The sequence below is a fragment of the Zalophus californianus genome, chromosome 2, assembly GCF_009762305.2.
Source record: "Zalophus californianus isolate mZalCal1 chromosome 2, mZalCal1.pri.v2, whole genome shotgun sequence".
In the NCBI taxonomy this organism is placed as follows: Eukaryota; Metazoa; Chordata; class Mammalia; order Carnivora; family Otariidae; genus Zalophus; species Zalophus californianus.
The window spans coordinates 195,684,967-195,710,526 of record NC_045596.1 but is presented as its reverse complement, the minus strand read 5'-3'; the positions used below and the strand labels follow the sequence as shown (position 1 = coordinate 195,710,526).

The following is a 25,560-nucleotide window of genomic DNA, read 5'->3' as shown; positions in this document are numbered from 1 at the left end:
AGATAAAAAATTCCCAAAGGGAAATTACTTGCTTTAAAGATAAATGTGTAGTATTACAAACAGAAATGGACCTTTAAGTTTTCCAAAAATATAATTATCCTACAATGATCATTTTCTTTGAAAAGCATTCTCTTGTGAAATTTTTGTTCACACTGATAATTTTTAATATATAATTCTTTATTTTCTTGTTGCTATGCTAAAAATTTCATAAACACTGGAAAGAATAAAATTGTCATTTAATAATAATTATTTACTCTTATTTAATAATGGGATTACTTTCTTATTGTCTTAAAAGTGACTTCTTAAGACATAAGATATTTTGCCCAGATCTGCTTGTAATTACTGTAGATATTTGTAACCTAAGTGCCTGAAATTTTCAGGCACTTATAATAATTACTTATAATAATACATAAATAATTGAAGACTAATACAATTACTTAGGCCTGGTGAAAATTAAGATTTTTATTGATCACTGTTTTATTTTTAAATTGCCATCACTTCTGGTTTGGCCAGAAGAAATTACAACCCAAACAAACAAAGAGTCTGGAAAATATATGTATTTTTCACTTAATTGTTCTCACCTTGAAATTTTGGAGCAACCCAAGAAATCATTTTTCTTTCTGAATTGAATTAGTCTTTTTTGTTTCTCTACTAGTTTAGGAAGCTCTAAAGAAAACACAAAACAATAGAAATTAGGCAAGGAATAGCATAAATTGGGAATTGTTATCATTTTGCTAAATTAAATGACCTCCAAAATCTTCACACCTTTGCCCTCTCCCCAGCTCCCTAGCCTCCCTATGCTGCATGACATACACAGAATTCTCAGTTCAGTGAGGTCAGCTCAACTGAGGTAATAAGCATCCTAAAAAGACAGCGTCTATTGCATCTGGAAAGAGTGCACATACATAGGAAAGAGGAATAAACAAAACAAAACAAAACAAAACACAAAAAAACACTGCAGAAACTAATAATAAGTACACAAAGTACACAAGTGTATTTATTACATTTTGCAAGCACTTTGTTCTACATTTCAAAAACGCCACCATCGAGCTGTTGGCACATTTATGTACAAAACAGATTAATTGTAATGCCTGCTACAAAGCACTCTTTGTGAAAATACAAACTCTAATACCAGGAAAAAAAAAAGCCAAAAGCATCAACATCATTACATAAGTTTAAAAGACAGTTTTAAAAATCATCACAAACTGTTAAGACACAGAACTGAAACACTATAATATAGAATTTAAAGAAGCCCATTAATACTTTTGCTGAATATCTGTAATACTGCATATATCAGAAAAATGAACCAGTAAGATAATCTACGTGTAAAAAAAGGAAGCAAACCCCCAAATTAATTAAATAATACTACCGAATGCATAATCATGCCACAGATAACCCTAGTAATACCCCGCTACCTACTACAAGAACTTGTAAAATTATGGATGATGCATGACTAGTCGTTGTACAAAGATTGTTTCACTCGTAAATTTTATTAGAAATGCACTTACACTGAGAAAAGATTTCACAATGGTCAAATCAGTGCACAATACTACCTAATTTTTATACACTGACAAAAATGTCTTGTCAGGCTACATCATTTTAAAAGACACTTTACAGCATTCTTGTAGCATTAGAAATAATCAAAAGAAGAGTCAAGGTTAAAACAAACACCAATTTTGGTCCAGTAATACTGATTGCTTTTTTTTTTATTCCTTTGATATAGGTACTTCTTATAAATGATTATGAATGAACATTTGGTTAAAATGACTTACTTCAAATAAAAACACAGATCTATCACTACACTTGGAAGGGATACATTCTAGAGTGGCCTCTGACCACACTTTAAAAAACACTACAGGTAAACCAACATAGATTGGAAGGCTGCAAGCAAAGCTATTATATTAATGGAAGCCTTTTCAAATATATCATACACATTGGGGGGATAGTTTACAAAGGTGCAATCCATTAAAATGTTTTAAAGTAGGTAAAACAACTTCGGAGGGGTTACTGTGCTTATTTCTTAATATACCACCTTCATAAAGGTAATTAATGTTCCACATTAGCATATTAAAAGTTCCAATCCAGCCACTGCTTAAATCACAAAGAGATCATTCTTCAAGAGTTCACAGCAGTTATTTCCATGAAAATTGTCTCTATACTAAGCTTTAAAAGGTAAGTCTGGTGTCACAATCTTAAAAAGGCAACTAGCCATGCATTAGTAACACTGTTTCTACGTGCTCACAACATAAACAGGAGTAATCAGAGAGAAATACCTTTTAAGTACATCAAGAAAAAAATACAATGTTAACAAAGATAAGAAGCACTTTTTTTTTTTTAAACCTACTCTTACAAATTTAGAAATTGCACCTTAGATCGATGAAAACATGAACCAGGGCCTGTACGCACGTGGCCGCTGATCTCCAGACGGGATTTCCAGATTTCAAGAAGAGTCATCATGATACCATCTCTGTCTCTTGTTCATAATGTACAATGGTCCCTTTGAAGGTTACCTGTAGTTAAACTAGTTACCGAAATCGAAACTAAAAAGTATAAAAAGCTATTTTTCTTTCCAAAACATAAGAAATAATGCAAAAGGTGTTACGTATTAACACATGGGAAGCGGTTAAAAATCAAATAAATCTCCGCATCTGACAATGTTAGTATCTTCAATCTTACAGATTTATTAAATGAGTTGGAGAAATTTAAAAAAAAGGTAAAGGCTGGATAGGAGCTTGTAGAAGAGATGTGATCACACCAATTTAACAAATTAGGAAATCAAGTGCTAAACAGCAAGGAACTGTGTTCAGGTGAGTCATAAGTCACCCTACATATCATTGATGAGAAGCACTTCCATTTTAGTTTTCAAAAGGTTGGATGGTTGGATGGCCCTTAGTTAAACACCAATGCATCTGAATGGCGGGAGGGGCAGGAAGGGTTTATTTATGTGTATGCGTTGAGCCGCTCTTTGGAGCGAGTAGAGTGGATGTCATGGAGTTCTTGCTCCTCCTTCGACTTGATGTCCTCGTATTTCTGCATCCGGCAGGCATCCTTCACATAAGCCCAGTTGGCCGACAGAACCATAAGGTAGTGAACCTAATCAAAGACAGAAATAATTTATACTGGAAGTCTGTTCAGTGTCGTCAGCACACCTTGCTATCAGGAAAGAAACAGTCAAATTGCATGCTTATGTAGGATATGTGCGCTAGTAAGACGGAACCAAAATCTCTGTGGTAATGAGAACGATAAAAATATGTTATTCCTTCTCACATCTCTGACTATGTAACAGCATCTTCTCAGCTCCCTTTCTTTCAAAATCTCTTTCTCTCCTTCTTTTTCAAGTCTGGAGTAGCCAAGATTGATTCTCAATCTTTAGGTGATGTTTCCTGTCCACTCTGCCCTCACTTACCCAAACTAACAGACTATATATTTCCTGTTGGTGTATCTACGTTTTCCCATCCATAACAGAAAATAGTCTCTTACACCGTTTGAGTCTAGACAATTCTGAATTAATGGGAGGATGTACTATTGCCTGCTGTGCAACAGAAAGAGGGATCATGGAAACCCCAAAATAAATCTGTGACTTAATTGTCAAGTTGATTTTCCATAATTTTGCAGTTTCCTTTAGATTGTAAGCTACAAGAGAGCAAGTATTGTGTCATATGGATTTTGTATGTTTGCATACATTCACAATAGCTAGACGAGTGCCATCTTCACAAAGGACGCTTCTGATCTGTCTCGAGTAACATAGTTACTCAAGTAATGAAGTTCCTGATTGGACTTGAATGCACTCAGCTATGGGAGCACTTGTTTGTTTTGCTCTCTTTCCCTCACTCCTGGTCCACAGAGATAAAGCAGTTTTCCAAATGATGGCTTTTGATGGGTGAATATGAAAGAGAAACTAGGGGCACCTGGGTGGCTCAGTCGTTAAGCGGCTGCCTTCGGCTCAGGCCATGGTCCCAGGGTCCTGGGATCGAGCCCTGCATCGGGCTCCCTGCTCCGCGGGAAGCCTGCTTCTCCCTCTCCCACTCTCCCTGCTTGTGTTCCCTCTCTCGCTGTGTCTCTCTCTGTCAAATAAACAAAATCTTAAAAAAAAAAAAAAAGAGGGCGCCTGGGTGGCTCAGTTGGTTGGGTGACTGCCTTCGGCTCAGGTCATGATCCTGGAGTCCTGGGATCGAGTCCCACATCGGGCTCCCTTGCTCAGCAGGGAGTCTGCTTCTCCCTCTGACCCTCTTCCCTCTTGTGCTCTCTGTCTCTCATTCTCTCTCTCTCAAATAAATAAATAAAATCTTTAAAAAAAAGAAAAAGAAAGAGAAACTAAGTTGTTATTTACTTGATCTGAGTTTTAAAGCGTGGGCAATATTCTTGTCCATAATTTAGTAAAATAGAACACCAACACTTTGATTAGCCAAGAGAGTACACTGAAAGATTGGAGGTAGGTTGGTTTTAGAAAAGTAAAGAGAGACATCAAGAACACAAAGTCAATTCTAAGTGGAGACTACTGTGATATGTTAAGGTAGTCAAGAGGCAGTAGGAAAAAAAAATGACAATTTTCACACGGCAACATGGGAAAAGATGCATACCAAGAGGAATACCGAAAAGAATTTTCAGAATGTTCTATTTCCTTTGAAATCCTGCATTTTGTGTAGTGGAAATTGTAAGCTGCATGCAAACAAGAGCTGTGAGTTAGAGTCTTGTCCTCTGTCATTTTCATAGTTGAAGGCTTCATGACTACATACATGGGGGCCGAACAGAGGACTGGACACATGACCAAATTCACGGGGCACCTTGCTGTGTTGTTTGGAAGATATCAAGTGCTGTGGAGAAAGTCTGGCAGGCAGTGGGTACTCAAAATACGTTTCACATGAATGAATATATTTTTAGATGTACAAAACCCTTCCTTTTAAAGCCCGAGAAAATATGACCCCGAAATTATTATTAAATATGTCTGAGTGAAATACTGAAAAGAGCTTCAGCATCATTCTAGTTCAGAAATGGGCACTTTCCAGTAGTCTTCAGACATTTCCTCTGGCCTCAGGGGGACACCAGCTGCCAGGCTCTTACTGTCCCTTGGCAGGTGGACAGCGGTCCCCGGAACCTGGCACGATGCAAGTGGACCCCTTTGGCCAGCATCTACAGAACTTCCTAACGCCTCTGAAAAATCAAATGGAGTAGATTACATTAGTCTTAGTACAAATTTTTACCATCTTTGCCTTAAATTGCAGATGATGTTTTAAACATTTTGGTAGAGAAGGATTTATCTCAATTTTCTCATCTCTAATATGGAAATAATGATGGTAGTATATTTTGAGTGTTGAAGGAGTTGGTGATGAAGTTAATGACAATGGCTATCTTATGACTATTGAATGTATTTATGTGCTTAAGCATTTGGCAGTGCTTTCAACAGAGCAAGGCTTAAAGAAGTATGAGCAAATAACAGTACTCTTGGTACTAATATTAGTACCAGGAGCAGAAGCAGTAATTATTGTTATATTAGCCCTGTCTCCTAAAACCTTAACCGTTATCAGAGCTAATGAATTGGAAATACCTATGTCAATCAGTAGTTAGATGTTATTTATTTCTTAAGGAATTTATGCTATGCATATATTTAGAGATCCAAAAGGATGTACTTAAAAATAACATTCTAAACTCTTGTAGTTTGAAATAAAATTTATTTATAAATTATGCTAAATTATAACATAAACTCCTGAGTTTATGCAAAGCACAGATTTCTTAAGAAATACATAGCATCTGAATTTCTATTATCTTAAGATCCTTTTGACGATAGAATCATTTCAAAGTAAGCATTTTTGGGGACATTTAAGTACATTATTCATTTACACAAGTACTTTTCACTAATGTATGCCTAAAGGCCCTGATTTTTACAGTTTTATACACACACATATGTAGCAAATGTGAACGTATGCTTTATTACACACCTCTTCACAAAAAGTGCTTTGATAGACCTCTATACGTGAGTGTACGTTGCTTGAACAAACACAAGTCCCGAACAATTATCCATCACATAGGAATGTGTGTATGAACAAATGTTTCCTCTTATCTCACAGCCAGGCTGGGTGCTGCTTGGCACCCTGAGTGCTTGGAATATCACTGCCCAGAACATGTCATGCTTCTTCAGGGCATATTTTAGCACTGATTTTAGGCTAGGAATATAGAGCCTTTGCTTATTGTCTTATTGTGAGCCCTCCAGTTAATGAACCAACATGATCTTATTAAGCACCTTACATTCTGAAATAAAATTCCTACGTACAGGTTTATACAGTCAATCTGAAATGTCGAGCAATGAGCATGAAACTAAATTAACAGAATGTCTGAAAACTCGCTTTAGCACTGACAGTCATTTCTGTAATTTTTTAAAATCATTTTTAGTAAAACAATCAAATCTCAATACATAAGTGTTTATAAGGTCACTAAAAAATAACTGGTCTGAAATGGCTCATTAGTACCTTACCACTGATTATTCCTAGTTTTATTCTTTTTTTAAAGATTTTATTTATTTATTTACTTACTTATTTATTTATTTATTTAGAGAGCAGGGGGAGGGGCAGAGGGAGAGGAGAGAAATCTCCGGCAGACTCCCTGTTGAGCATAGAGCCAGCCCTACGCAGGGCTGGATCCCACCGCCCTGAGATCAGGACCTGAATGGAAATCAAGAGTTGGATCCTTAACCAACTGAGCCACCCTGGTGCTCCCCTAGTTTTATTCTTTGACAAGAGAGAAAACGGTCTTATTTTGTAAAAAGTATCCCTTTCACCAACACATTAGAGAGTATATTGGCACTATAAGGAAAGGGATTAAATAAACCCGAATTAATTCATCATCTTTGCATATTGAATTGGCTATAATATTTGTGAAGTTATTGGGAACATTCTAGAGCTCTATACTACCTTACTTTTGTATTATTACTTTGTATACTAGGATGCAAAAGTTAGGGCTGGAAGACCTTGGCTGCAAAAACTATTACTGATGCTCTGAGTGTTTGTCCAAGGTTGGTTTTTGGTAGTCCAGTGAGCAAACTGGACTTCACCGTGAGTTACCAAGGAAGAGACAGAATCTGGAACATTGCAGGTCCAACGCTCAGTAAAAGTCTGACTTGAAAAACTTGTCCTTAGGATTTCTGAACAAAATTAGATATCCAAGAAATGACAGGAAACTATTGATGTCTGTGTTAAGAAGAATAAATTAATCCTTTTTCCATAAGTGACTCAATATGGCTTTTTTCTGTCCTTAAATAAGGAGGAGAAAAGGATAATGGAAGTTAAGGAACTGATTAGATTACCTAGAATATCACACTGATACAAACCTCTACGATCCGGAGATGATTTTTTATGTTAATAATGATCTAATATCTGAAACATGGATGAATTTACTTATTTTTGTTAATGTTACCAATATGACTGAGTGTTCTAATCCTTAAACTGCTTACCGAATATTATCTCTATTGCAACAATAATACTTTTTTCAAGTTCAGCCTTGTTGTTCACTTATTTATTTGCCCATTGTTCCCCGTTCCCCCACTTCCCCCCTTTTAACTGATATTAAAATAAATAGGATTGGGGCGCCTGGGTGGCTCAGTCGGTTAAGCGGCTGCCTTCGGCTCAGGTCATGATCCTGGGGTCCTGGGATCAAGCCCCGCGTCGGGCTCCCTGCTCAGCAGAGAGCCTGCTTCTCCCTCTCTGCCTGCCTCTCTGCTTACTTGTGCTCTCTCTCTCTCTGTCAAATAAAATAAAATCTTTAAAAAATAAATAAATAAATAAATAAATAAATAAATAAATAAATAAATAGGGTTTGTATAGACTTTGGGATGGGGGATAAACGATCTTCTCAACAAGTAAATCACTCTGCCCTCCAAATCGAAAAACCAAGCCTCAGAGCTCGAGGTCTTACCATAGCAATAACTGCCGCCCCAGCCCCAGCAAGTGCCACAATGAACAAGTGGAAGGTCATGTTCAGCTGCAAAGGAAACCACAAAGAATCAAACCACGCATCAGAGTTACAAGCAGAAGGGCGATGGGGACTTCTGCTGTCTTACAAATAAGAACTTCGCACGTCTTGAACAAAAGTGCACTTGGGGTACATCCCTCACTCAATCCCAAAGCATTGTTACAGTATCTTTTCTTCTGCAAATTATTTAAGTCTTTGCAACCGCATCATTTTAGTATACTTTTATTACAAAGATGAGATCGTCATGAATAACGATGGTTTTCAGTAATATAACTATATAAGGCTACACTATCTTTTTTAATATAACATTAAAAATGTTCTTTTGTGAAAATGATGGTTTCAAGAAAAATATATATTTGTCATCATTTTTACTGAAACAGACAAAGTACCTCATTCATGTTTGTTCTCCAGTCCCCCTACATAACATCACTGTGAGTAAAATTGCCTCGGAGATGAAAAGGGGAAAATTCAATACAGATTTAATGATGTATTTTGCAACCACCAAAATGAAACTAAAATTCGGACAACATAAATGGCTTTAAAAACATTTACCTCAGTAGACTCACACATCCTCAGGAAATTCTCAGAGACGGTACAGATTTTCTTTTCCTCTCCAATTGTCACAATCCCTACATGTAGAAAATTACAGCTTAGTTATAAATGTTTTCAAGAGCCCAGAGAGAGAAAAAGAGTCTTATCTGAGAAAAAGTAAGCAAGTTCCATTTTATGCTACAGTATAATGGAAACATTCTCTCTTAGCTTTTATTGCTAGATAGTAATTATAACCAGAATTATGAATGGAAGATCAAAACCATTTAGCCCTCAAACAATTTACAACATTTTCAATCTGAATTCAGCTGGACCCAGCCCCCAGAATCTCCACATTCAGTTGTAGCCCGTTGATTGGTTTGGTCCATTAATGCAGTGGTGTCGGCATCACATGATTTTGATAACTATGTTCCAGACTGTGCTGAAGTGTGGATCTAGATTTATTTTGCCGGTACAGAGTTTCTGTTCGTCTATAAAAGCATATTGCCCAAAGGAGTAATTTTTCTCTGCTAATATTGAAAACGCTGTTATTAGTAGGAAAAAAATTTAAAAAACCCTGTAATTTTGCTCATGTTCTCCCTTGCTCCTGTTGGCTTACAGACCAACTGCATCAGAGTCACCTGGGGAATGCTCAAAAACAGGTATTTCTGGACTCCACCACAGAACTGTGAAATCAGAAACTGTGAGTGTTTGCCAGGGGTACTGCATCTTTAACAAGCACATAGGGGTCCCACTGCCACGGATCTCATTTCACAGAGAAGTGATCAAGGTTAGCCTCAGACGGGTCTTGAATTTTTGAGAACTACCGAAGCATTAAACACACATACATAAAGGGGAAAAAAGAAAACCTACAAGTTCTGGGCGAACTAATACCTAAGCTTCTAACACCGCCTTCTCTTTATTTAATGTCAGTACGTGTTATCTAGTCACACATGCTCACTTTGAGGTACACGGTCAGCTCTCACTCTCTATGGAGCTGCTCCCATTCTGCCTTGACAATGGTTTGTGCAATTATTTTCTTTTTTTAAAAATAATCCACTTGCGGTCCACTGAATGCAGACACGCTTCTCTGTGACCTTGCCTTTCTGCCAAGATGTTACTAGGAGGGGAGGGGGGAAATAAGAAGCCCCTAAGATGTGTCTCATAAACCCTCATTATCGAGAAGGCTTCCTGGTAAAGGCCATGTTTCTCCACGCTGAGCAGCTGCAGACCCCACTCATGCAGAACACCCAGGCTCTGCACACATGTCCTCACTGTGCCTTTGTTCACCTCTGCAGCAGAACTCCTCGAAAGCATTAACTGTGTTCGCTGTCGGCCATTCCCTTCTTTTCCAGAATCTACTTAAACCTTTTTCAGTCACATTTTGCCTCAACCCTCCACGGAAATCAGCCACGACCTCCACATAATTACAACCAAAGATGAATTCTCCGTCCTCCATTCCTGGCTGGCTGGCCGTGCTGGAGGCAGATGCCTGACTCCCTCTCCTTCTGGCTCTTCTTCATTACGTCCCCCAGTCTACGGACGCCCGTTTTTGTCTTTGGATTCTCGCAGGTCCCCTCCCTCTAAGACCTCGTTCACGGGAGCTCCCGGCGTGCACACCTGTCATCTTTGTCCCCTGCCGGTCTCACCGAGTCATCATCTTTGCATATTGAATGGGCCACAGCTAAAAATCAGCAACAGCTCCTCAATCCATTCAGCCAGCCCTGTGCCTCTTTCCCGAAATCGAGACTCATATACCCAATTTTTTACCCTTGACAACTCTGTGTAGATTCCTAACACGTGTCTAGAAATCAACATCTTCAAAAGTGAACTCTGATCCACCTTGCCTGCCTCCCTCCCAAGCAGGCTCTTCTTTAGGCTCCGGCTCACGCGGCAGCAAGTCAGGCCTCCCCGAGGTCCTGGCAACAACGCCATTCCTCCTTGGGTCTTCTTTTCCTCTCAAACCCACATGTCCACCTCTCGGGACATTCTGCAGCCCCAGTCTTCAAAGGACAGTCAGCCCCGGACCAATTCTCCTCACTTCTCTCACTACCAACCCACCTGAGCCACCACTCAGTCACCTCAGGGCTACGACAAGAGCGCCAACCAGCCTCCCTGCTTCTCCCCTTGGGACAAGTTCGGACTGTACAAGAGAAGCAGCAAGGAGAGCAGACAGGAACTGGAGGCATCAGAGGTTGCAGCCACGAGCTTTTTCTATAGATTTTTTTTTTTTAAATGTCATTTAAGCTGGTTAAGCAGAAGTGACGTATTTCTGGTTTTCTAAGAATTGGTTGTATCTGAACTAGGAAAAACTTGCACCATGTGCACAGTTCCTATTACTTTCATCGTTAAGGCAACAAAAGCCTCTTGGAGGTTTCTGGGCAGTCGAAGCACCACTGCTCAGGGCATCAATTCTTATGGAGGAAACTGCAAGCTAGGGGTGGAGGTAAGCAGAAGGAGTAGGTATAATGATACTATGATTCCTCACAGGGTGATGGGAAATTAACACCCTACTAGGAAATATGAATGCTGAATTTTCAAGTAATTTACCATTTACATTACTAGTCTTAAAGATGATAGAATACCTGAAGTACCCTTTTCTAGCTTCTCTAGTCTACCCACATTCCTTGGCTCCTGGCCCCTTTTGTACATCATCAAAGTGAGTAAAATGGCATCTGAGTAAAATGTGCACTTCTTCTGAGGTCCCTCTCCCTCTGACTTCTTCTCTTCTGCCTCTTCCACTTTTAAGGAGCCCTGTGATTACACAGGGCCCTCCTGGATCATCCAGGATAATTACCCCATTTTTAGATCAGTTGATTAGTAACCTTCATTCCATCGGTAACCGAATTCCCCTTTGACGGGTAGCCTAACATAGGAATGCCTATGCAGGGGAATAGCCTAGACAAGAAAAATGTAGCCAAGATTTTGCCAAATAAATTCTTGAATTATTTAACAGAAATGTATATAGTTCACCGATTAGCCGGGACACATGGCTAACCAGACAAAAGATTTCCTACTCATAGTATACGTGTCTAATTTCTACGTTAACATAAAATGTCCTTCTGAACAGAGTGGACTAAAGTCAAAAAAGCTGTTGATTGATAGCTTCAACTCTGTCCTCTGTTCTATCTTGTGCAAATAATGCAACGTTTCTAGGTCATGGGTGTCTTCTCTAGAAAAAGCTTGATGGGCCAGGTCCCTGATCTAAGTGTTTGTCAAATTTTGATTTATTTTACTTTTTTGACATGGAGATTTTTGTCTTTCAAAATTGAGCAATGCTGACACATAGCAGAAGCTCAATAAATATTTGTTGAAATGAAATTTTACTGAGAAGGGCTTTATGGAAATCAGAGAAAAGCCAGATGCTCCTGCTACAATGTATGGATGTGCTGGATGAGAGGGAGGGTTGGTTATAAGGCTAAAGGTGCCCCACCTACTCTGGACCACTCTCTCCCTATGGTTGGCCCTGAGGGAGTTTCATCAAATAATCAGGTTTTAACAAAGCAGTTTTAAATTCTGGATCCAGATGATATTATGGGGGAGATCAGTTTTAACATCTTCTGAAACAAATTTACTAAGACAAAACCCTCATACATTCAATGTCATTAAATTGCTGTGCCTATCATTGAAGGGCAACAGAAATAATTATGAAAGCATTAAAAAATTAAAATTGCTAGTCAAATTATTTCATGACTCATTTTGAAATATGGCAAACCCTAATAGGACAAATCATCTTTAAGTTCCCCGACTTTATGAGCTGCACAATGCCTCTGCTTGCCATTAGATCTGTATGAGGCAGATGCATCTATCACACGCAGGGGAAAGAACAGGAAGATGCAAGTAGGGACTAAGCAGGCATCCCAGCCATTACATGACCGGAGTTCCCATGATGCAGTTCAAAGACCTTGATCGCCTTAGAGCAAAGATACCGTCTAGATGTAAGGAGACAACTTTGCAAAGTAAGGGAAATCGCTTTATAGCATGTTCTTCTCTACCCAATCACTTTTTTGATGACATTAGTAAATGTCTGTACTAATCATAATCCAGACTTGGGGGGGAGTGTCGTTTTCCAAGCCGATGCCCCTTGATAACTTGATTGTGCCTCTACAACCAGGATTCTTATTGAGAGCGTATAATCTGGAAGGCAAATAAATGCCATCCAGGCAGTAGATTCTGTATGAAGGGCGAACAGAAGGACTTAATATCTCATGTAAAAGGTTGCATGACATCTGAAAAGTGCCCTCTCTTCCACATCATGGAGAAAAGTTAAATTAGAATAAATCTTGATAACTATGTAGTAAATGGTGCTAAGTTTCAAAGGGCAGCTTTAATCCTTGTCATGGTTTACACCTACTATAATTGTGTCCCATATAATATTTGGACAGACTGTACTAAAAACATTGCTTGTTTATCTGAAATTGAAACTTCCCTAGGTGGCCCATATTTTAGCTGGCAACCCTGTCTGAGAGACCAGTCACCTCTCTTCCAGTGTCCACTTTTCAGCTCCACAGAACAGGAGGAAGACATGGACGGGGAGGGACTAAAGTCAGAGCCAAACAGCTGTTCCCTCATGGCCTCCAGCAGCTATTGCCGATGCGCTCCCTTCCCGTGTGTATGTGGGACATGATTCCAAGACTGAAACCTCTCCAGCGGAAGAGCTATCCATATTCCCTCGGTGGTCTTCTTGCCAAGAACTTCATCCACAGAGCAGCCCTTGCTTTTTATTAGATCAGGCAAAGGAGGCTTGGGGCTCCAGCTTATGGGATGGGGAGGAGGCCACGGCTTTGGAGCATGCGGCTGGCTGGTGTTGGACTGATGCACTGTACCCCACAGTCTATCTACAGCATCCCCACTGAGCCCCACAGCCTGCAGACACCACCTACAGAAACGTTCTCCACTTTCCAGAAGAATCAGGAAACCTCAGAGAAAATCACAGGGAGCATTCCCAGATGTTCATGCGGTAGATTTTAATAGTCTATGAGGAAAAAATCCGCTCAAACATGTGGATCTCCATATCTTATGTAAATTTTGTAGCTCCCATGTTTTTTCACAAATGATGGAATAGAATTCCGAACAGGCTGGATGAGATTAAATCCACTTCTTTGCATTTGTCTATCAGCAGCACTTGCAGGCTGATGTGTAATTACCACAGACTCTGAAATGAGGCTGTTGGGGTTTGAATCCTGGCTCTGTCACCTCCTAGCTGTATAACCTTGGGCAACTCATTTAACCTCTCTGTGTCATTTATAAAGAGGATAATGATAGTGTCCACCATACAGAATTGTTGTTAAGGATCAAACAAGTCAACATGGACAAAACAATTAGAATAGGGTCCGTGTATCACAAGCCCACAGACACATACGAAACTATTTTTATCACGTGAGGTTTTAGCGCTAAAAAAAATAACCAAAGAGGGCTGCCGATTGGTTTAACATTCTTTGATTTTGTTATTATAAAATGCTAAGTTTTTCTGCTTATTTTGGAAGCCAGTAAAATACATACTTCTTCGGTGATCTTCACACTAGACTTCACAAATTTTATATTTGTATGGAAGAATAAGAGTGGATACACAAGCATCATAGCAAGTCTGGACAAGCGCAAAGAAGTCGGGACAAGGACATCACAATTTCATCTTGACAATACCAGGAAAGCCAACCTGATAGCTTGTTCAAACATACACGTTTGTAGATTTCATGCTGTGATATCTACCTCCAATCAACCTTCAATTCCTACGTATTTAAATTTAAAAAGGATGTCTTCAGAGTGAATACTCTGATACACTTCTCAAGTATCCATTTCTCATCAAGTCATGATGGTTCCAGCGTGATCAGCAATATTTCAGAGGCAGTCACTGAGGTCAAAGAGCACGAGGCCTCGTTTTAGTTAGAGGTCCACCTACCAAACTGACGAAGGTCCAAGCAGAGATTGGCTCCCTCCACTAAGGTGGTGTTTCGGCAAATGGTCCACAGATTAAAGTACATGTAGACGGGCAGGGAGGTGAAAGCCGTGACCCCCAGCCAGGCCAGCATGAAAAGGTATGTCAGCATAATAAACTGCAACAGAGAAAAAGTCGAGAGAGAAAACATGTAATCTACTAGAAAAGAAGAATTTTGCGACTAATTTACAAAATCCAATTTGAAGTGTTAAGTGCCCTCTTGCACAGCTTGTTATCACAACACCGTGGGAAATGCACCACAGGAAACTGAGAGATGCTAAATAACATGGGTTCTGTGAAGAACCTGCTGGAAGGAAACCCTCCTCATGGCAGAGGTGCTCGGCAACAAAGGAAGAAAGAATCCATCTGCATCGTAATGTCTGTTTCATTCATGTATTTGTCTCAAAAATCTCACCTCACATTTTTTTTTTAGACTTTAGAAAATAGTAACTGGTATATTTACAGGGGATTCTGCAAAGTTCAAACTTTGTCAATAAATTTATATTACCACTAAATGAGCACCATTCATACCATAAATATGGAAGCATAAATATAAATTATGTTTGTATTTAATACTATAAGTGTGGTAATTCTCCAGTCATTTTAGTATTAATGATAAAAGTGCACACTTCTCTTTTTCAGTGATCTGTGAACTTTAAAATCTAAAGCCTTCTTTCATGAATATTAATTTTATTTTTGCTATAGAAACATAGTAAAATGTGATATTCAGTTTGAAAATAAAGGTTTTTTTTTGCTTGTTTCAGAAATATTTTTAGTATTTATAAAATGAAGAAAAAGGCTGTTAATGTGCCCAGATACAGTTGAATAAGAGACTTAGTTTCAGCATTGGTTAAGTGGATTTTTAGTTCACGCGTGACTTAGATGCTGACTAAAAAGACAGATGCATATATTGGTAGATGGATGTAGAGCTGGTAAAGGATTGATAGATGTATTCATGTTGCTTCACATTACTTATCAATGATTTAGTCCATATTATCTACATATAAAATTGTCTCCATAAATATACACCTTGAATTGCCTAAGCTAACACTTGCATTAACAACTGTATTTCAGAGGTAACTGAAAAAGAACAGGTGTAAGTCACAATACCCTGAGGTTTAAGTACAGGTTTGAATGCACACGTTGATATAAATTGATTATATCTCTCAATGTGTCACTGGATTCATTAGCATATTTCCCATGATCACAAGAGTAATTCATTATATGAAGTGCCCACGTAGATAAACACCAACTAGAAACAGATGATAGGCAGGAGTTGCCACATTATTCTGTCACATGGTATTTTTTAATTTAATTTGACTTTTTATTTAAATTCAATTTAATTAACATACAGTGTATTATTAGAATTTAGTGATTCATCAGTTGTGTACAAGACCCAGTGCTCGGGGTGCCTGGGTGGCTCAGTCGTTAAGCGTCTGCCTTTGGCTCCGGTCATGATCCCGGGGTCCTGGGATCGAGCCCCGCGTCGGGCTCCCTGCTCTGCGGGAAGCCTGCGTCTCCCTCTCCCACTCCCCCTGCTTGTGTTCCCTCTCTCGCTGTGTCTCTCTCTGTCAAATAAATAAATTCTTTTTTAAAAAAAAAGACCCAGTGCTCATTCCACCAAGTGCCCTCCTTAGTGCCCATCACCCAGTTACCCCAACCTCCCACCTGCCTCCCCTCTAGCAACCCTCAGTTTGTTTCCTGGTGTTAAGAGTCTCTTATGGTTTGTCTCTCTCTCTGTTTTTCGTCTTATTTTTCCTTCCTTTCCCCTATGTCACATGGCATTAACGAATCATACTCAGATAGTAGAGACTGAAATCAAGATTATCCCTGAAAAGTAGCGAAAGAAGAAAATCACTACCGTAGGAACTGTTCTGCTACAATATCTGGTTCTTCTCATTTGAATCCTGTATCTGTGAGTAAGACTATAGCCTTCTTGGCCATCACTCATGTCCCTGACTGTAGGATTAACAAGTCATCTTCCGGGAAAACACAGAAAACATGAAAGAAGAAAAAAGCCACGAGAGAGTTTTTAGAACTACATTCTTGCCCACTCTACAATGGTTGATTCATACATTTATTCATTCCTTCAATCCACAAATACTGTGTTAGCAACCATCGTGCATTAGTTCGTGCTCTATGCCCTGGTGATGCATAGGTGGGGACCTCAGTTTTCTGACTGCAAGGAACATTTAGTTTGGTGGACCTCATACTCCTACTAAGTGAGACACCCTCCCAGGTAACTCACATAGCAGTATGTTCTCTCAATCTTCAGCTTTGTTGTTTATGATTATATTTTGTACATGTCCCCTAAAGGGATATAATTTTACTTCCCTTTCTTTCTCCCAATCCAACTACCCTTAACTATATCTGCAAATCAAAATTGGAAGTGGGAAAGAGATGTGTTCTGTATGCATATGCATTTCTGCATGTACCCAATGATGATCTGAATTTGCATCCTGAGAGAGACCCACTCCAAATTTTATTACCCCTCCTTCCCTCTTTATCTGTGTATACAGTGTATTTTGAGTTTGTGCACCTTACAGTATGACTTGTTTTAAAAGTGGCATTTTCTGAAAGATTTCCTGATGATTGTGCTGTATTTATATAATCAGACTCAGAACATGGGATGATCAGCACATGTGAACATATGTATAAGGGTGAAATCGTATTTTTTAAAAGATTTATTTATTTATTTGAGAGAGAGAGAGCACGTGCGTGAGCGACTGGGGAGAGGGGCAGAGGAGGAGGGAGAGAGAATCTGAAGTAGACTCCACGCTCAACATGGAGCCCGACGTGGGGCCTGATCCCACCACTGCAAGATCATGACCTGAGCTGAAACCAAGAGGTGGATGCTTAACCGACTGAGCCAACCAGGTGCCCCTGAAATTGTATTTTTAATCCTTTAAACATACTCTATTAGCTCATACAGCAGTAGGATTCTATTTGAAAGTGTCTGATATGTAGTCCTTGTACACCAAAAGCTAAGTTTCTATAGACACTTGGTTCCCTTCTGAGTTTCAAAGGCACCTTCTAGAAGACTTTTGAAGAGAAACAGTAGTGTATTCTGGCTTAACTTGAACACCTCAGGTCACATTTTCAAAATGACAATACAGAATAAAATAAATACACGGAATGAAACTAAATCTCTTATTCAACTCTATTAATTCCTTTGGTGATGAGTTACAGAGAGACTTTATGGTTTTGGTGAAACCTCAAACAAGTGAAACTCAATTCTCAGAAGACATACTAAAGTAACACTTCTGAAAATTGGTAAACTTGGTGTCACTGTCATGTTAGAGCCTGTGCCATCTTTATTAAAGTTGTGTTGTGATTAATATAGAAATTACTGGGATTAAGGGTAGGGAATTCATACAACGAATAAGAAAAGAGTCAAGATAAAGCCAATGAGACCTGAGATCAAACCTGTCTCCTATAAACTGGCAAGTGTCATAGGATTTCAGAAACTCGGAACATGATTAAACACATACTTTTTAATAACACTGCTTAATTTCCTCCCAAATCTGACTTCCTGTTAGTCTCTACTCTGCAATACTAATGGTTGGAGAGTGTGAAGAGCCAGCATCTGTCCTAGCAATGGCCTTGAACTATGATTCGGCAGACATATTCACACCTTTAGGTCCAAGATGAAACAAAGCCTGGTCTAAAAATATTAGAAAATAAAACCTGTTGAATATTAACTTCTTTAAATAACTGAAGGAACTGGAGTAAATATCTTTTACTGGCCATTTACTCTTTTAATATATTTAAGCTTATATCACTTTTAGAATTTTTTTGTCTTGCTCAACAAATACTTAATGAGGGCCTAAGATGTGTTAAAGTATATCCAAGGATTTCAGTCAGAGAAAGCAATAAACACTTCCCCCTTGTTTTTCTCATCAGGGGAAATATAAATATTCCATGTGGACATCTAGACCGTATCTGGCCTTAAAACACACTTGATTGTCTACGGTAAACATTTTGTGTGACTCTACCAGAGAGAAAGGGGAATATTTCCTGGGTAATCTTTCTTCTTCTTCTTTTCTGGAATTGGAATGAAGCAAATCAACAGAGGCAGTCTGGCTGCTGGCTCGGCACTCCTCTGTTCTCATGGCCTTACGCACCCAGTCTAGGTAAGGTCTGCTGAGCCACCATGTATCGATAAGCATGCTTCACGAACGAGTACCCATTCACTTCTAACACTGCTAACCTGTATGAGTTGATGAAAATCATTTTCCGTTCTTTGCCTCTATTCTGTAAGAGGGTAGAGACGGATTGATTTATCAAGCACCAACATGCTACTCACTGTGTCCCTAACCTAAGTGTCACATTTATTTAGCAGTAAAGGGGGATTTATAGCACATTGATTAAAGGCACAGGCTTTTGAGCTGGATGGAGTCTGGCTGCTCATTATGCTGTTGTGTCTGCCTTTGTAAAATGAGAATACCTGCTAAATTGATCTTACGTGATTTAGTGAGGCTGGAGAGAGGTAGCACATAAAAATCATTTGGCACAGAATCGGGCTTGTAAGAAGCACAGACAAAATATTAGGTATTTTTATGCAAGACAGCATTATTGTGACTACTGCCACGACTATAAAAATATATGCTTTGGCTGAATGATAGGACTGTACGGAATAAAGGAATTAGATTTCATTTCACGTGTGGAGAAAGTAAAAAGAAGAAGTTCTTGAGTCTGGGAAAGTTATTCAAGGCGGGCTCCCACTCGAGGAAAAGGCTCTAGAAAGTCTGGAAACCACCCCAAAACTGAAGAAATCTTGTTAATGGAACTCCTCGGAGGAAAAAAGCCCTTTTGATTAACATTTTCATTATTTGCAATTGTCGATCTCAAAGCTAATTTATAGTCTCAAGAACAACGGACATGATACGGCGGCTTGAAGCACATTGCCTTGCACAGCTAAAGGCCGCTCAGAAGTCCCCGGGAGAGTAATCAGCATGCCTCTGGCTACATCCTCTCATTCTTGGTTTTCTTTCTGTCCCGGGGGATTTCTCAAAAGCTTCTTTTGAAGGTGTTGTTCACTATAGAATGGGACTTATAATTCAATAGGTTTAGATTCAAAGTGGACTGGAACACTTTGAACTGTGTGACTGCCGCTACTTCATCAGGTGATGGAAGGCGTGACTTTGGAAACCACCATAGAGACTCACACTTGCTTTCCTCCGCAAGTCGCAATGCCTGGGCCGATCAATAGAGTTCAGTGTTAACAGAGGAACTCTCTGCCAGGAGAAAGTATTTTCATGGCTACTAATTCATACATTTTGTTCTAAGAAAGGCACAAAAGGTCTTACTTTTGAATTTTGAGCGTAAACCTGTACATTTCAGGGAACAGCAGTTCATGGTCGTGAAAGTATCCAAATCAAACAAGCTAAAAATATAATTCTATCTTCCTATGTAATGTTTTATCTTAGGATTTGATAATTACTCAAACTGAAGAATTATTCAAAATGATCAAATGTAGGGGTGCCTGGGTGGCTCAGTCGGTTAAGCGTCTGGCTTCTGCTCAGGTCATGATCTCAGGGTCCTGGGATCAAGCCCCGCATTGGGCTCCCTGCTCAGGGGAGAGTCTGCCTCTCCCTCTCTCTCTGACCTCCTCCCCGCTTGTGCTCTCTCTCTCTCTGTCTGTCTCAAATACATTAAAAAAAAATGATCAAGTGTAATCCTGGGTAAAAACAAACTGTATGTAATAAAATATCTCATAATTATCATGTTTATTTCTAGCTTTTCATTGCTAGTACTTGACAGATACATAGTCTGTCATCTGAGCATTAATAATAAATAATAAATATATAATTATAATTATTATAAATAATATATAAGATAATAAATAATAAGATGTTCTTCTTTTTAACTGAGGAATAATGGACAGATAACAGTATATTAGTTTCAGGTGTATGACCTAATGATTCGCTATTTACATACACTGTGAAATGACTGCCACAATCAATAAGTCCAGGTAACATCTGTCACCATATATGTCTCAAAATTTTTTTCTTGTGATGAGAACTTTCAAGACCTACCTCTTAGCAACTTTAAAATATGCAATGCCGTATCGTTTGCTATAGTCACCAGGCAGGCAGAAATAGCTCAGAGCCCAGATGTACTGTGATGAAGACGGCTGACTAGTAGACATTAGTTGGGAGCACAGCCTCTGACAGTGGTTTTCAACCATGGCCACACAGGGGGAGCATTCGGCAACGATGAGAGAGAAAGGCCTTGCCCATGCAGACTATATCTACATGTATACATTTTAAAATATCTATTTATTAAAGAGAGAAAGAAAGAGAGAGAAAGCGAGTGAGGGGAGGGGCAGAGGGAGAGAATCTTCCAGCAGACTCCCCGCTGAGCACAGAGCCTGACGCGGGGCGCGATCCCACGACCCAGGACATCACGACCTGAGCTGAAATCCAGAGCTGGATGCTTAACCAACTGAGCCACCCGGGTGCCCCAGACTATATCTATATTTTAAAACATTTCTGCAGGTGATTCTAATGGGCTTCTGGTGTTAAGAACTACTGCTCTATTGGAATCAGTAAAGCTCTCAGGGGTACATTTGACATGAGGACTTCATTGATATTCATCTTTAGGATCTTCAGAGGACCACATCTGAGGTAAAAAAAAAAAGGTGAAGTTGGGATGATTTGCCAGAAATTTATGCCAGTGTCAGCCAAATGCATGGATGAGTGAGGCACTGGACATGAACCAAATTTCTAAATCAGAGTTTCTCAAATTCAGCACTGTGGAAATTGGGGGCCAGCAAATTCTTTATTACGGGAATGTCCTGCACCTGGCAGCAAGCTTAGCAGCATCTGTGGCCTCAGGCCACCAGATGCCAATTGCGTAGCCACCATTTCTCAATGTCCTCAGGGAGGAAAGCAGCCCCTGGTTGAGAATGACAATCCTAACACAAAATAATACGGAATCGAAGAAGAGCAAATCAATACCTGAGTACGCTACCACTATACATGCAAAATGGAGCAGCATGAACAATACTGAACTCAGCAGGCTCCAGAAAGCACACCGTGTAAAGTTTACTGCAGAAAAAAATTATGTCACTTATTATGTAAATTAACTTGGAAATATGCAATCATCATCATCTTCATTGTCATCATTATGGCCCCAAACTACCTAAGCACAAGCGGTGATCAGAAAATTGTTTTAAAAATGATTTGCTACGTGTATAGCAGCTGCATTCATCATTGCCAAAACGTGGAAGAAATGAAGATGTCCTTGAGTCAGTGAATGGATAAATAGACTGTGGTCCACCCAGACAATGGAATATCACTCAGTACTAAAGGAAGTGAGCTATCAGGTCATGCAAAGATGTGGAGGGGACCCTAAAAATGCATCTTACTAAATGAAAGAAGCCAATCTGAAAAGGCTACCTCCTGTATGACATTCTGGAAAAAGTAAATCTATTAAGGCAGTAAAAAGATCAGTGGTTGCCAGGGGTTAGGGGAGAGGGACGATGAATAGGTGGAGTGCTGAGGGCTTTTAGGGCAGACGGACTGCTTGTGTGACGTTATCATGGTAGATACATGATACTAAACATTTGTCCAAACCCCTAGAATGTGCAACACCAAGAGCTGAACTAATGTCAACTATGATCTTTAGGTTCATTGGCTGTGGCAAATGTACCACCCTGGTGTGGAATTTTCACAATGATGGAGGCTGTACATATGTGGGGGCCAGGGGGGATACAGGACATCTCTGTACTTCCCACTCAATTTTGATGTGAACCTAAAACTGCTCTAAAAACCAACATCTCTTTTAAAATATGTTAACTGTAATGTTTCCTTCTTTACTACCTTGCATCGGTCTCATTCATTGAACAAATCAAATGCAAGCACTTCAGAACGTTATACACAATCTATTAGGATTTTGCACCTGCCTGATCTAACACCTTGATAACTGCAGTATCCTAAACATTTCATTCTAACTTTTAGCCTTCAGGTTACTCATAGAACTTCCTTCTAACCTCCAAAACCCAGATTTATGAGCCCCTTTTATTCATCAGTTCATTAGTAATTAAAATTTCCTGTGTGTCAACAATGTGCACTGTACAAGGCCTCGGGTATGTACGGGTCAACAACAGACTTTTAATCACTTTTTCTCTGTGAAAACACAGTAAGTGTCCCTGTTCATCAACATGCTCAGCATGTGTGTGCGTGTACAAGTCGCCTGAACTGTTCCAACTAGACTGGAAACTCCCCAGAAGCAGGGACACTGTCTTGTACCTTTTCACATCACCAGTGCCCAGCATGGCAACTCAGTCTATGTAAGAAATCCTCAAAATATTTAGTGAAAGGGATTTTACTTTTACTTTCTTTCTTTCTTTCTTTTTTTTTTTTTGAGAGAGAGTGAGTGCATGTGAGCGGGGAGGGGCAGAGAGAGACAGAGAACCTTAAACAGATTCCCTAACGAGCTCAGAGCCTGATTCGGGGCTTGATCTCACCACCCTGAGATCCTGAAATCAAGAGTCGGATGCTTAACCGACTACACGGTTTTTACTTTTTCAAGCCAAGACAGGTTTCAAGTAAAATAAATAATTTTAAAAATAAAAGCGTCACTGGCCTAGTAGAATACATTCTTTTCCAGCAAATATTACTATAGAGGACATTTTCTTTTAGTGAATGCTATTTTAATATCAATTATATAGCCAATGTGTGAGAAATTTTTTTTTTACCAAGGATCCCAATATAATAATGCTAAGCTTAGTAATTCCTCAGTGAACGTTTAAATTTTTACATCCTTAATGTACTTAGTTTCCCCACAAAGCAACATAAACCACAGAAGTTAATCTCAAAATGAGAAAAATAGGCAAAGAAACAGAGTCTCAAAAAAATGTGGCGAAGCATGATTTGCCTGTATAATATTACTGATTTAAGGGCAAAGTCATAAAATATACGGTTCTTGCTTTTATTCTAAAAGTAAATATAAAAGCAAGTATCTTTTGCATCAAGATTATTCCCAGCATAGCGGGCACAAAGTTCTTGGTTGGAAAACAGAGGTATCCATTAACCAAACAGTTATCCACGATGATTATTTCATCCCTAACCGAGTGGCCTATTTAAATAATTATTACATGTATGAAAATATTTGGTACATCAACATCAATGAAACCAATTTAAAAAATTATTTCATTTCCAGTGGCCAGACATGTCTTGAATTAAAAAATCTAACATGAGAAGCCCTTACATTTTACAACAGGTATTCTCGTTTTGTCAATGTCATTTTATGAGGCTAACTGAAATTTTCTGTCAACTTTTATGCTCAAAATCTTGAAAGAATGAGACTTGTTTTCTTTTTTCCTATAATTGATGTGATATTATCATTAATATCCAAAAAGTCAAACTGAGATTGGTCTCCTGTCCCAGTATTTACAGTTTGGGTCTGAAACCCTGCATGGGATCTGCTTCAGATACATGTGGCAAATAAAATGCTGGTTCCTTCCTCCACAATGCAGTGCTTTTTAACACATTATTTCCAAACATTACCACTGTGCTTGAAGCAGTTTATGTTTCCCCTCATACTGAGAAACTAGTGTGACAGTGTATTGTTATAATCTAAAAAAAGTGACCTTGCCCTCTCCAGGTTAGGTGTATCCTAGAGAGCATAGGCCTTATTGTAGGAACTCTGGCTTGCAGTCTTGGATCAAAAACATTTGTTTTTAATTTAATTTCAAAAGACACTACACTTTAGAGATAGACTAGAATGAAGAGTTCCTTGATGACAACTTTACTTAGAAAGTTACCTTAGGACTCCTGATGGGCAGTCATCAAAATAGAAAAGTATGTGTTCTGTGTTCCACACAGCATCCTTGTATTGTAAAAAAAAGAGGTAATTCATGATCAAGGATAAAAGCAAAGGTTCAAATGAGGATATCTCCGCAGTGAAGGACTTCCAATTATCACTGAGTGATCTCCCCAAAATGTAAAACAGAGAGCGGCTGATGAGTTACAAAAGACCCTCCCAAACAGATAAGTATCCCACTAAATATTAGCCCCAATGCACCACAAAATGACAAGGCGAATCCTGATCAGGAGGGATCGGGAGGTTGGTGACGGGGCTGTGTGCCAGACGAGTCACTGATTTTCAGGTGGTGGTTTCCTCAGCTGTGAAATGAGAGGAATATCTGTTTCTACTTCACACAGTTGTCTGGAGCATTAAATGCCCTAGGATTTTGTAAAGTGCATTGCACAGCAACTGGCAGATATAAGCACCTAACAAACATTTCCTATTATTATTACTGCACTTATTATTAAAACTAGATTGTAGGCTATGAAAATGAACTATGAGTTATGACATATTGAACAGATTTAAAGGTAATTATATAGAGTGTAGACACACTGGTCTAAAATGCTGTGGCCAAAATCTATAAGCATCTGAGGCTAATGGGAAAGGTATTTAAAAGTAAATAAATAGAATACATTTCATCATCTGTAAAATGAGATTAACAATAGTAGCTGTTTAATTTTATTGCTTTAAACACCATATGCAGCACACTGTTGTGAGCTGAATGTTATTTTTCTCCAAAATTATGTGATGAAGTCCTAAGCCCCAGTACCTCGTAATGTGAGCTTATTCGGACACAGGGTTTTTACAGGGAGGTAAGAAAATTAAAAATGAGGTTATTAGGGTGGGCCCTAATCCAATATGACAGGTGTCCTGGAGACAGGGAGAGCTGAGCACAGACATGCATTCAGGGAGGGCATCATGCGGAGATGAGGGTAATGATCGGGGGATGCCAAAGACGGCCAGCAACACACCAAGGCTCGAGGAACAGATTCTCCCACGTGGCCTCAGAAGGAACCAACCCTCCCAACACCCTGACCTGGGACTTCTGGCTTCCAGAAATGTGAGACAATAAATCTCCACTGTTCAAGCCATTCGCTGTGGTCCCTTTGTTATGGCAGCCCTCACAAATGAATACACATATTTTCTAAAGTTTTTCTTGTTTTATTTGGGTCTTAGAGCAGGTAATTTGTGAAAAATAAATGTAGGAACTTCCACAGAGAGAAGTACATTTAAGAATTCCATTACTTCAAAACTGTTGGGCTTAAAAATCTAAAGTGTCAGAACAAGCATAGATTCTGAGATCCACGTTGGTGTTATAA

The 25,560-nt window shown here is 39.2% G+C and overlaps 1 protein-coding gene across 2 annotated transcripts in view; it reads right to left on the bottom strand.

Moving 5' to 3' along the window:
• Nucleotides 1-970: 970 nt before the first annotated feature.
• Nucleotides 971-25,560, bottom strand: part of GPM6A (glycoprotein M6A) — a 324,615-nt gene continuing 300,025 nt past the window's right edge. For both annotated transcript variants that reach the window (XM_027599958.2, XM_027599957.2), the window contains exons 4-7: nt 14,390-14,543; nt 8,515-8,591; nt 7,906-7,971; nt 971-3,093 (exon numbers count right to left, since the gene is read on the bottom strand). In XM_027599958.2, coding sequence (XP_027455759.1) covers nt 2,941-3,093; nt 7,906-7,971; nt 8,515-8,591; nt 14,390-14,543 — 450 coding nt within the window. In that variant the 3' untranslated portion in view covers nt 971-2,940. The remainder of the gene's footprint in view (nt 3,094-7,905; nt 7,972-8,514; nt 8,592-14,389; nt 14,544-25,560) is intronic.